Genomic DNA, 12997 nt, shown 5'->3' on the forward strand with positions numbered 1-12997 from the left:
AGCAGAAGAGACGGCAAATAATCATCCCAACCTCTTAGATGGACTTACTGAGAAGACGAATGTTGAAGAAGTTGTCAATGATGTGAGTCCAAGACAGAAATTAGAAGTCCCTGGGCAGGATGAAGTTCTAAGACGTTACAGTCCTATCATGTCAGACGTCTATGGAAGTGGCCAAAATTCAAGAAGCACATCATTTGATGAAGATGACACAGACATGACAGATAGAATCAGGCTGGTTGCACAGGACAGAGAGTTGCATTTGTACAATGCTTCAGAAGAGGAAGGAACAAACCATTGCGAAGTCAATGGGGGAGGGAAGGATGACTGTATTGCATCCCATAAACTTGGTAATGGGAACATAGAACAGGCTGGTAGAGGATCATATAATGGAACTGAGGATAGAAATGGACAGATCCAAGATGGCATTATGACTGGGGATAGGTTAAGGAAGGCAAGTAATGGCGAATTGTCAGAAGGGAGCAGTGACCAAGAATATGGTAGCAGACCTGCTGGACTTAGTGGGTACTCCTTCCAGGCTAGTCTGGCAGCCCAGGCTGTGGCAAGGTCACGTCAGCTGGGCCTGGGGGCAGCAATGCTGCAGGAGCAAAGCTTCGGGGACGAGGAAACATTCGGCTCTGGTAGTGAGGATGATGATGATGGAGACTAGACAATGTTTGTTTGTATTACACAGGGAAAACAACCTTTTCAACCTATCTTGTAACCATGTCTTCAAGTTCATGTATCAAAAGTTTTCCTACCATTACCAATGGTGCTACTTGCCTTGATAGTGTAACATGCTTTAAATGTGATGTACACGTGGTTTGGAAACATCCTATAGATGCTGTTGATCTAGCCAAGACTATGCGTGAGCTAACTATTTCATTGTAAGCCAACCTGGGACCACTGTGACAACCAAAAAAGCAGTAGATTATGTTACATCACTTGACATTTCCAAAAAGCACAATCTTTGCATTGTTGAAATTCTTATTAAATTATTTCAAGCTTGTATGAAATTGGAATTTTTCCTTGTTGTGATTTTGTGTTGTGATGAACAGTTAAAGCCGCCTATCAAAAAGCACATTGCAAGTACATTTGTACAAGTGGTTGTTAAAATGCCGTGTAGTAGACTCAGTGTTCGTACCAAGCATGAGTGTTGGCAAGTCAGTGTGTGTAATTGCTTGTGTGTGCCAATGTGTAGTGTGTCAGTGTGTGCATGTTCATGAGTGGTGTGCACCAGTCAATGTGTGATTTTATATAATTTTTTGTACTCAAGATTTTCTCTGTATGAACAAGAAAACAGCGTTAGAGCCCAAAATCAGTTGAGACTGAACACAAATGATTTTTTTTTATTTTCCAGAAACAACAAAACTACTCAATACAATGTTTGTCTACAATGTCACCGTCCTACAATCAACGTCTCATTCTACACTATTGTCTCCTGAATGACATGTTCAAGAATTCTTCCTGAAAAACAAAAATCTATCATGAAGTCATCTAATAATGTGTCTGGCTTCAGTGTCCACTGTACATCATGTGTTTATGTATTGCATTTCATTCGTCATCAGCTGGAGATCACATTTTTCCATAGTCCTGAATGGCATTAGAATTACTTCAATTTACAATAAATGTACCACACATTTCTCACATACTGTCATACAATTTACAGTTGTTTCTTCTAAGTCCCAAGCATAGGCTTCAAATATTCTGTTCACAAAGACACTTCAATTTCAATTCACAGTTTCCCCCACATTTGTAGCAAAACAACAACTGGATGCTTTGAGTGAAACAATTTTCAATAGTTTCCTGATCTACAACTTTTTTTGGGTTACAAATTTTCCCCATACATAAAAAAAAAACAGGATCACTCAGTGATTTGGCAAATTTCGAAACTCGTGGTACTAACATTTTTTAACTATTTATTGTTGGCAGTGATATATGTTGGCAACAATATTAAGAGCCAAAAAGGACCAAATCATTCAAAGTGATGAAGAAGTCTGATTAAAAAGTGACTAGACATTGCAGAAGGAAACGTGCATGCTTTGTTGATTATTTCTGAAAAAAATTGAAGGTCCAGCAAATAGCTCTTATTAGAACTAACTTAAAGGCAAATTGTTCTCAATATAGTGGTTTTTCATCCCTGGTAATTAGGGCCTTTTCAGTAAAAAAAAAAAGAGGAATATTACCAAACAAAGTTAACATACTTGACTAAATTGTAATTCAATTATTGATCCTAGGAGCAATGTTCCCCATGTTATTTTCTGTAACAGCCCTTGAGTCTGACAATGAAAATGTCAAACCATGGAAACAACCAACACTGACAAGGGTATGTACAGTAATCAGAGCAAGATACATCGGAACAAATTTCCTGATCTACAGTAGATGTGCCCCCATGACGATGATGTTTTCTATGTGATTCATAGTACAGTAGCTGAAATCCTGCAGATTGTTTGCTTTTGAAATATTACACTTGGTATTGGAAGGTTTATACATCTGCTTCTAGTTGTCCTTGGCACCAAAAGAAAGTCCTCCGGTATCTACAATGAAATCTGGATTTGAGTAATCAGAAGCAATTTTGATATACTATTTTACAATGCCTAAGAACGTGAAATACAATGTACTTTTTAAACAGGTCTGCAAGCACTTGTTTTAACTGTAAAAGTTTGGACACTTCAAACTACAATGTAGGTACACCTTAAATTGCCTGTGATACTTGGGTGATTAACTTTACGAAGTACAGCAAAAGAACCATTTTAAACTACTAGTAGTTGCCTTCAAGGCAATGCAAGATAGACTCAGTGTGCAGAGAGAAATTACCAAACAACAGCATAAAAACAGCTAGGTTTTGGTGTGGATTTAGACATTAAGAAATTTATTGCATTTCTATATTGTGCAAGAGTTCACAGAACCCACAATTTACTAAAAAAAGTGAGGCTTTTCATGGTACAATATTGTCTGATCTTGTCATATATATTTCCTTGTTAATGTACTCCAAGAACTTGCAATTGGCCTTCCTGCACGAGCTTGCAGATGAAAAATACTAATTAAATTGTTATGTAGCCCTGTAACAAATAATATTACATTATGCAGAACAAAACCCAGTATGGTTATAGTAATCATAAGCTTTGATATGAAATCACCAGATCAAAATTTTTACATACTTGCACAAGTAAAACAATAAAAAAAAAATAAGCAAAAAGCAAAATAAATTCTGATTTCCAATCTGAGTTGTATGAATAGAAATGCATCCCACATTTGCATAATTCCATTTTGAATCCTAGACAATATGAACTATATCAACCTAATGAAATAAACAAGGCAGAGTTACTGAGCAATTTAAACTGACTTTCATACATGGCTATCATATTTATTAACATATCAGACGTACCCATAAATTAAACCACATCTTTATCAGATAGTTTTGAGTACTACTAAGAAATCACAGTTTCGTACAATTTCTAAGGTGTTAAGAGATTTGAGCAGAGGGTCATTTCAAACTTGTGCAATGTCTTTTGGAGTCTGAACTAGGGGTACTCAGTGATGGGGTACTGCTGCATCAACTTCAATATAATAATTTTCCAACCCATGTAATACATTTTTTATGTAAGATGTTTCAAGACATGTTTGGAAAAAAAAACACATACACAAAACTAAAAAGTTACAAGACAGCTATATTTATTGTTTGCAGTTTCATTTTGCTACAAGGGCGCACTAGTAGTGTGAGGTTTAAACACCATTTTTTGTACATGAAAGAAATTTTAAACTTGAATGTTTAGTAAGAGTCCCACCCCAGCAGCACATAGCAGGATATAATGTTGTAGTCACTGGTGGCTATTCCTAATGTTTTATAGTGTAGATTCATCAAGCTATTTCTGAAACTGGCTTCCATGCAAAATCTGAAACTGTGAACACTGAAATCTTGTAGAAACTAAAGCCCTACTACTACTACGTCTTAAGCATTGTTTATCATTGCATTTGTATACACCATTTTTACACACATCTTTTTTTTTTTCTTAAACTTTACAGCAAAATTTTCTTCCTTCTTTTCAAAAACTTCCTTCCTCTGGATGAGCTACTGGACACTCAGGGGGAGGGGGGTGGTGCAGATGCATGATTGACAGGTTGTTTACTTCTTAGAGGAAGATTTCCTGCTCGGCTTCTTGTTCTTGCTGGATGGTCTCTTCCCCTTCTTTATCAACAGCTTGTTCTTGATGAATCCTCGTTTTCTTTTTCCCGACTGTGAAAAGGAGGAATAGACAAATAGAAAAATACATCAGTTTTTTAATGTTCCCAGAGGATGTCATCCATATAATCAAATCAATATGGCCATGTATGAAAGGAACAAAGAACAGCAAATGCTCCGTTACCTTTCTGGAAGTGAACTTGGTTTTGGGTTTGATGTCTGTCTACCTGACGGTGTGATCTAAGCTATTAAACCCCTAAAAAGGCAGCTGTACTGGTTATGCAAAAGGAACAAATAACAGCAATTTCTCCCTTATAGCCTTATCTTTCTGGAAGTGTACTTGGTTTGGGGCTTGATTTCTGTCTTCCTGACGGTGTGATCTAATCTAACCTCTAAAAAGTGTTACGCCTAAAAGGCAGTTGTAAATGTTATGTAAAAGGAACAAACAACAGGGAATGCTCCCTTACCTTTCTGGAAGTGAACTTGGTTTTGGGTTTGATGTCTGTCTTCCTGACAGTGTGATCTAATCTGACCCGGTTGTCCTGCTTCTTGACCTTGTAGATCCTGACCAGCCAGTGCTCGGTGGTGTAGGCCTCCTCCAGGTGCTGGAAACTGATGTCCTTGTTGCCGATCTCCACGTTCCTGGTACGGTCAAAACCAGGGGGGGTTCGGAAGTCCAGCTGCAAAACACAGTTGTTGTCATGAATCTCAGTGCTTGAAAAAAGTTTTTATCAAGATGATTTTATCATGGTGATATCTTGAAATGGGTAGTCACATTTTTATTTCTTTGGGCCTGTTTCCTTTCTCAACAAAGAAAATGTCCTTTTAGGGACAAATGAGTACTATGGGATGAGATGCTCTAACACTCAAGTTGTTACAAATCTGAAAGGCTATGTTCATCACTACATGTAGACCCCTTGTACAACTATAAAAAGAATACAAGAGTTAACAATGCCGGCCTGAAGTGATTGTTATTTCCAAGGGCACTATTGTAGAGTCGAAGTCATTGTCATTAAAAACAGTAAGGGCACTCTCACTTGATACCTTTAACAAGTTCTATAGAGTTAGATGTAATAGAACAAGCTGCTGCAACTACAAAAGCACCCACCAACATCTTATCTAAACACAACAAATTTCTTAACACTCCTGCTTCAGATTTAGGGATACTAACCTGCATCTCCCCAAACCTGTAGTAGCAGAGTTTGTACATGAGACAGTTCAGCAGAGTCTTGGAGCCCGCCTTGTCCACTCGGAACTCTCCCTGGGGGGTGAAGTAGTCACCTTCCTGCATAGGTACAGAAAATAAAGGACTTCTTAGAAATGATGACGCTACATTTCAAAGAAGCTTAACAGAATAAGTACAATCATATAACTTACTTAGCAAAAACAATGCTTCAGAAAGTTATATACAATGTACTTGACCCTGCAAAAAAATCAGCATTTGTTCTTAAGTATTTCTTTTCATTTATTTCCCGTCATTTATTCATTTTTCCAACCCAAATCAGTTAGTCAGCCGGTCAACTTACCAACTCACAAATTCATTTGTTTAATCATAACCTATGATACCTTCCCTCCTTCTTTCATTCCATTGCTTTTATTTAATCCATGTACACTTTTAATGCCCTAGCAATCACATGCTTTGATACAATATCGCACAAATAAACCCTTAGAATCAGTAAAACTTGTTTCTTTTTATATCTTACCCTGATCTCCTTGGGATGTTCCCCCTCTGCGATCCTCACCATCCACAGAAACTTGTTAATGTCATCTCCGGAGTAGCCAATCACACCCCCGAATATAACCAGCACATAGTCCACATCCAGGGCCTTCATGATCTCGTAAGCCCTCGTCTCATTGGACGACATGGCCTTTCCAACCTGTAAAACATAAAAAGTGACCAATCACTGTTTATGTTACACTTAGAACTAGCAAATGGTAATGGTAAAGCAGCCATTCTCAATTGAGGTGAAAAATGATGCTTTTTCAAGTAGCTAGTGGTCCAAAGCATAAATGTACACCATTGATAGCTTTTAAATACAGTGAGTAATGCACAACTATCTAAAACAGCTCAATTGTTGCAAAACTTACTTGTAAAACCAAGAATGAATTAGTTTGTTTGACCCTTACAAAGCTGCATAATCTGTTAATCGTTATCAATAAGAAACTGTGGAAACACCCTTGGTCAGCCACAGGTTAAAAAGACTTCAACCATTGACAGATGCCCACCAGTGCTATGTGACTGTTGTTGCAAAGCTGCATCATCTTAATTGTTATCAATAAGATACTGTGGAGACACTTGGTCAGCCAATGGTTAAAACGAGTCAGACTATTGACAGATACCCACCAGTGCTATGTGACTGTTGTTCCACGTGTTGTTGTCCACCAGCGTCGTACGGTTCGCCATGCCGGCGATCTGGTACCCGTAGTCCCACCACGACATCACGCGGGAATGGTCGTCTGTGTTCTGCCGCAGCCAATAGTAGGCCTCCCTGAAGTCGTCCAGGATGTTCCGCGACCTTTGCATGATGTACAAAATGACCATTAAACTGGTGGACGTACCGACTAATAAGTATCTAACAACAGCTTAAAAAAGTTAGTGCCAGAGTTACCAACCAAGAATTGATGTGTTCAAAAATTCGTACTTTCCTAGAACTATAATATATTGTAGAGTGGAATATGTTATCATAAGTACGGTAGGGGCATCTTCTCTGGATAGTTTTAAAGAACGCTTGCAGATAGATTTGCAAAAGTTAGGCGTGACAGGTCTTTCAGTGCAATATAACCAGCTGCTGCCGCGCCGCGTGCCTGTGAAGCTGCTGTGTTACGACGACGGGCAGTTATACCGGCTATATAGATACAGATACAGAAGCTGGTGTGTTACGTTGAAGGGCAATTACACCGGCTATATAGATACAGACACAGAAGCTGGTGTGTTATGCTGAAGGGCAGTTATACCGGATATATAGATACAGATACAGAAGCTAGTGTGTTACGCTGAAGGGTGGTCATACTGGCTATATAGACACAGATACAGAAGCTGATGTGTTACTCCGAAGGGCAATTACACCGGCTATATAGATACAGACACAGAAGCTGGTGTGTTGCGCTGACGGGCAGTTATACCGGCTATATAGATACAGATACAGAAGCTAGTGTGTTACGCTGAAGGGTGGTCATACTGGCTATATAGACACAGATACAGAAGCTGATGTGTTACTCCGAAGGGCAATTACACCGGCTATATAGATACAGACACAGAAGCTGGTGTGTTGCGCTGACGGGCAGTTATACCGGCTATATAGATACAGATACAGAAGCTGGTGTGTTACGCCGACAGGCAGTTATACCGGCTATATAGAATCTGATACAGATACAGAATGATACAGACCCGTCGTGGTTGTAGGAGGCCAGCACGACGCTGGGGCTGGAGTAGGCGTTGCTGGTGACCCAGGTGCAGTGCACGGCGAACATCATGAGGATCATCATGACTGCCATGACGACGATGGTCTTCACGTTTCCGCCCAGGCTCTCCGGCTCGCCGCTGGGCTCATGCCGAATCTTCCTCACCTTCCCTGCCTTCGTTAGAAAGGTCACAACACAAAATTAGAGATAGCCAAACTCGTAGTAAGCTATGAAACCTGTGCCCATCAGTTACGGTACTGGAATGGTTATCGTGATTATGATTTTTTACCTCTTTCAGCAGTGTTAATTAGTCTTCCCTGCCTTCGTTAAAGAGGTCACGACGCAAAATTAGAGATGAAGGTCGATTGAGGTCAGACATCCACGTAATAAGACGTGCCAAACTTGAAAGCCTTTTGTTGTTATGAAACCAGTGCCAATTAATTATGACAGTGGATTGATTATCGCGGTTGATTTTTACCTCTTTCAGCAGTGTCAGTTATCATTCTCTTCAGGCAAATTCATGTGCTTCTTGGTAAAGATATTGAAAATGGACATGATACATGTACTGGTAGATATCCATGATACTGGTAGATAGCTTATCATATCTTTTTGCAATTGCCCTAACAAATTGTTTTCATGGACCCAATAAGAACCAGCTTTACAGGGCATATTACAGATATAATGCACAAAACAGAGTTTTGAGGTTTGCACTAAGATCTCTGAACACTTCTATAAAGTCTTACGAACCTTCGCAACACTTAATAATCACTAACACACATTCATGGAGAACAGAAACATACATGGGATGAGTGATAGAGTGAGGGAAGGTAGTGTGAGAGGAGTATGGCAAGTGTTTTTACTGATATCTATCTATCTATTCATTTTTCTAATTTCTACATGTATCTTTCTACATGTAACGTAAGTTCACCTTTACCTGTGGTATAACCCTATGCCTGTCGTTTAAAAAAAATGGCATTTAGGATTTCATGTTAAGGGACGCTTGTTTCAAAATGCAACCACCTGAATGCCGTTTGTGAAAACAACGGATATATGCAAAGATAAAGGTGAACTAACCTAAATGTTAGAACATCTAGTTATTCTTTGTTTCTATGGAGTATTGTGTTCTACTTTTGTGTTGGCTGGTTTGGTGAAAGAAAGAAAGAAAGAATAAAAGAGAAGGAGGAGCAGAGAGTGGACGATGACCCAAAAAAAGAAAAATGAATGAACAACAACTTACTGTTTTGGTTACCTTATCGTACAGATCTTTGCTTTTATTTCTTTTGTCACCCTCTTCGTCGTCCTCGCTCTCGTCCTCGATGTGGTGGACCTTCGGCGTGTCGTCCACCAGGTAGCGTTCCAGAACGTTGGAGAACGCGATGGCGGAGAGGATACAGACCACGGGGGTCAGGGTCAGCATGAGGCGCACCATGACCCCGGCGAAGTAGCTGGCACTGATGGCGTACAGCACGACTGAGGGTGGGAGGAGGGTTTGACATGCATGTAAGGCCATGTGACTTAATTATTTGGATGCATCCATGAAGGTAAGACATCCAGGTAGGTAATAAGAAACACCAAAAAGCGGTTACTGAAGCAACAGGATATGATTGTGGAAACAGTCAGATGTTTCAGACAACCATCCAGTGTCATCCAGTGTCTTTTGCCAGTGACATGTTGCTTGAGTAACTACTCTTTGCCTATTATTTGGATGATGCCCTCTGGGAATCCCCAAACTGATGCCAGTGTGCGAATAAAAAAAGTTTGGCCCAAAAAAGTGCCTTCATCATAAAACCCAAATACAAGTGGTCACGAAGGTTGATCAAATGACTAAACACACAGAGCATACCAAACAATAAATTCTTAATTCTTATTCTTTAACATTTTCTTCTTTGACCTTGGAATTGACTTTGCCCTTCTATGACATTAGCATCCGTTTTCCAGTACTTTTTGTGCCTGTGTCATGCATGACTTGTATATCTCTATGACAATTATAAAAAAAAAAGATCAATGAAAAAAGACAGCAGAGTCGACCCACTGAAGACTCTCTCTTGTTGACCTTCTTGATACAGAACCAGACTATCTATGAGCTACAATGTCTTAACACAGTCTTAGGGTTCTGAAAGCAGAGTCTAAGGATTCTGAGTGCATTCCTTTAAGTATAAAATTGTTATTGTTTCTGTTTTTTTTATATTTCTGTTTTATATGTTTACATTTTTATATCAAGTATGCAATGTGCACTTCAATATTTCTTTGAAAAATAATACAATAACAAATGATTAAAAAATAGCATAGTCCACCCACTGAAGACTCTCTCATCGTTGATCTTCTTGATACAGAACCAGACTCCAGCAGGGAAGGTGCAGACCAGCACATGCAGGTCGAAGAAGAAGGAGACCCAGGTGGTGGGCTGGTGCTCCGACACTGACGCGATGATGGGGATGTGGATCTTAGCATACCTGGGGTTAAAGGAGTAAATCAGGGCTTTAATCTGAATACAATATACTACCTCAGTGAAAGGTGGCCCACAGCCCGATTCGAGCTTCTCATGAATAAATAAAGGTGCAAATAAACAAACACCAAACATGTATCTATTTGATATGAACTTACTGTTGCCATTTCCTATGTATGGTTTATGGTTTACAGTGATATGTGACAGAGTAACACTTTGACAGAAAAACAAACAAACAATAGCAGCCTGGGTCCTAACCAGTGCTGTCTCCAGCTTGAAATTTAGTTCCGTCCCTAACATTTGGGGGGGAGGGGATCGGGCCGAAGGCTCGCCAAACTAGGGGGGTCCGGGGGCATGCTCCCCCGGGAAAATTTGAAAATTCAAACCCTCTAAAACGCTATTTCACGTATTTTCAGTTGCAAAATTTCATTTCGCAAAGTAGGACTACACTCCACGATCTCGAAACAAAAGGCTTTGTTCCGACTGCCCGGCCCTTGGTCGGGAATTTCGCTGACGAAATATTTTGTTCGTTAAGCAGTGTTGCGTTTACACTCTAAACTTTGCATGGTACTTGTTCGACGTCATTTTCACGTATGTGTTAATAATTTGGATAGTTCGGGGGCTGGATAATGCCGCGGGTGTTGGCATTATTGGCCGAGGTCCATTGGCGCATTTCAACTTGTAAGATATCGTAAGATCGTAAAGGAAGTTTACATCACCAATTATATCATCTACCTACTTTGTCTGGTACTGATTGCTAGCATGCTCAGATAGATTTCTATACTATATTTTGCAGCTTCATTTTGCTGGTGTTGTGTTGCTGTTTCTTTAACCATCAAGAAATGTGCATTTTTCGATAAAATTGAACACCTTACTGCTCGTCGTCCAGCACCGTCCAAAGGGTACAGATTTGCAAAAGATCGGTGGAGAATTGCCAACAGCGATCATGTTCACAGCGCTGGGTAAGAATACTGTCGCGGGCTACTTCCGTATAATTTTAGTGGAAGATCGGCAAAAAATATACAAGTTCGATTCCTGATATTTTCCCGTGAAAATAGGGTTACATTCCGCCGAAAATTATGTATAAGCTGTAGCGAGTTGAAAAATGTGGCTAGACGTGTCGTTACCATGGTAGCAGGTCCGGCGGCAGCCTTCTGAAGTAGCGCCTGCGACAGGGCGTGCGTGATAATTCTACAAATCCAATCAACTTCCCACCTATCACAGCCAGCAGCGGCGCGGACGAAGCGGTAACACCATGTCAATCACGAAGAAGCGAGGAACTTTACGAACACGGCGCTGCGAACTCGGTCCCAAATCCAAGCACAGACGTGATTTTGAAGATAAATGGCGCAAGAATCGGCCGTGGTTTCGTCACATCTTGGACGTAGACGGTGAGAATATGGTGTTTGTCGTTTGTTTACAGTTTGCACCGCGGGGAAAACGTCCTTTGTTGTAGAACTATGGAGATCACCAGTGTGACGGTTTACTGAGGCCTCCGAAACACACACGACTGCCGAGTAAAGAAAGATAATTTCTGATTCGCCGTGTCAGGTTCATAATGAATTGCAGTTTCCCGTTAATGTTGATTTTAAAACGTACAAAGGGCCGGGTGGGTGATTCGATCGGCATTGCAAAATAGAACATTGAATAAAAGTGATTATTACCGATGTTTTCTTGTCATGCTTGTTCATAATCCATACGCCAGTACACACACAACAAGGCTTTTACAATACGGAAACAAATTGGGCGGGATGCATTCTCCGCCCACCGCTCGGGCGGCCTGCCTATGAAAAGAAGCTGATTTCTGCTAAACCCCGAACTTTCGCCAATAGGGCGTGTCTGGAAAATGTTTATGAAAAGAACAGGTGTACACCGCGTGTTCGCCACATCATCAGTTCGAGAGTCATGCATCCACCGGTCCCAGTAGTTTATGTTCGGACATTGGTGCTAGTTGACATTGGGACTTTAGCTTAAACTTGCTAAAGAGCCACAACTGTGGTAAGGCACAGTGGTAAGGTAAGATAACTACGCAGCCCCGCCTTCTTTTGCGCCACGCGAATAGCACGCTTTGCCGATCTCTGATGTCCACACATCTCCGTATGTCCGGGCCGCGTTTATCTCGCCGCTTGGAACGTGGGGGCGTCGTGAAGGAAAAGGCAAAAGTCGATTAAATTTGAAGTCGGAAGCCTATTTTAGTTATTGAATCTGCCATTTTAAGCTTACGAAACTGCATTTTCATGTCATGAAATTAAGATTTTTGGGACGGAGTGGGTGGATTTTTTTCCCGTCCCAACAAGTAAATTTCCGTCCAGGGACGGAGGGACGGGTCCTGGAGACAGCACTGGTCCTAACATACTATACAATACACTGTTTGTCAGTCTAGTACAGACTGGGCATAAGAAAAGTTTTACTTGGTACCCATTTACTCAACAGACAATAAACAACATCCCATAACCTACTTACCCCGTGTCATATAGAGAGTAGAATCTTCCACTCCATGGTGCAACATAACCTGAAATACAAGGATTTGTACATAAATATCATGGAATGTTAGGTATGAAAAAAAAGTTGTAATAATGGTACATTTTTCCTGACTTATCCCTCTTATAAGTCATCGAGGAAGTAATACAGCCCCATATATGGGTCTACTGGCGTTAACTCACCAACTGAAAGGACTAATGCAACCCTCACAAGTCACAACGTGCCCAAACTAGTCCTCTTGACTTCCCAACACATGGTAACTCACCTGCGTATGTTTTTGTACCATGTGTATGTAATGATATATGTTGATAGATTTATCAGTACTCAAATCTATGCAGTATCTCTGTTGTATTTTATCTGACCCTTACCTCCCTCATGACCTCAGTGATTTGAGCTTCTCATGAGTAAATTTTTTCTTTCTTTTTAAGACCTTTATTTCCAGCTTCAAGTACAATGAGTACATACATATTTCAGTCTATGAAACAGTA

The 12997-nt window shown here is 40.3% G+C and overlaps 2 protein-coding genes across 3 annotated transcripts in view; one reads left to right on the forward strand and one right to left on the reverse strand.

Moving 5' to 3' along the window:
- LOC118432779 (vezatin-like) overlaps positions 1–667 on the forward strand; it is a 9332-nt gene extending 8665 nt beyond the window's left edge. The window contains exon 5 of the mRNA XM_035844398.1: positions 520–667. Within this exon, the coding sequence (XP_035700291.1) occupies positions 520–667 (148 nt within the window). The remainder of the gene's footprint in view (positions 1–519) is intronic.
- Positions 668–3648: 2981 nt separating this feature from the next.
- The window catches only part of LOC118403582 (dolichyl-diphosphooligosaccharide--protein glycosyltransferase subunit STT3B-like), a 33901-nt gene continuing 24552 nt past the window's right edge, over positions 3649–12997 (reverse strand). The window contains exons 10-18 of one of the 2 annotated variants that reach the window (XM_035802327.1): positions 12492–12540; positions 9881–10035; positions 8820–9052; positions 7569–7756; positions 6525–6696; positions 5884–6057; positions 5352–5465; positions 4648–4860; positions 3649–4234 (exon numbers count right to left, since the gene is read on the reverse strand). In XM_035802327.1, coding sequence (XP_035658220.1) covers positions 4124–4234; positions 4648–4860; positions 5352–5465; positions 5884–6057; positions 6525–6696; positions 7569–7756; positions 8820–9052; positions 9881–10035; positions 12492–12540 — 1409 coding nt within the window. In that variant the 3' untranslated portion in view covers positions 3649–4123. The remainder of the gene's footprint in view (positions 4235–4647; positions 4861–5351; positions 5466–5883; positions 6058–6524; positions 6697–7568; positions 7757–8819; positions 9053–9880; positions 10036–12491; positions 12541–12997) is intronic. The other variant, XM_035802328.1, reaches the window with a different exon arrangement.

This window comes from Branchiostoma floridae, chromosome 16, assembly GCF_000003815.2.
Source record: "Branchiostoma floridae strain S238N-H82 chromosome 16, Bfl_VNyyK, whole genome shotgun sequence".
NCBI classification, from domain to species: domain Eukaryota; kingdom Metazoa; phylum Chordata; class Leptocardii; order Amphioxiformes; family Branchiostomatidae; genus Branchiostoma; species Branchiostoma floridae.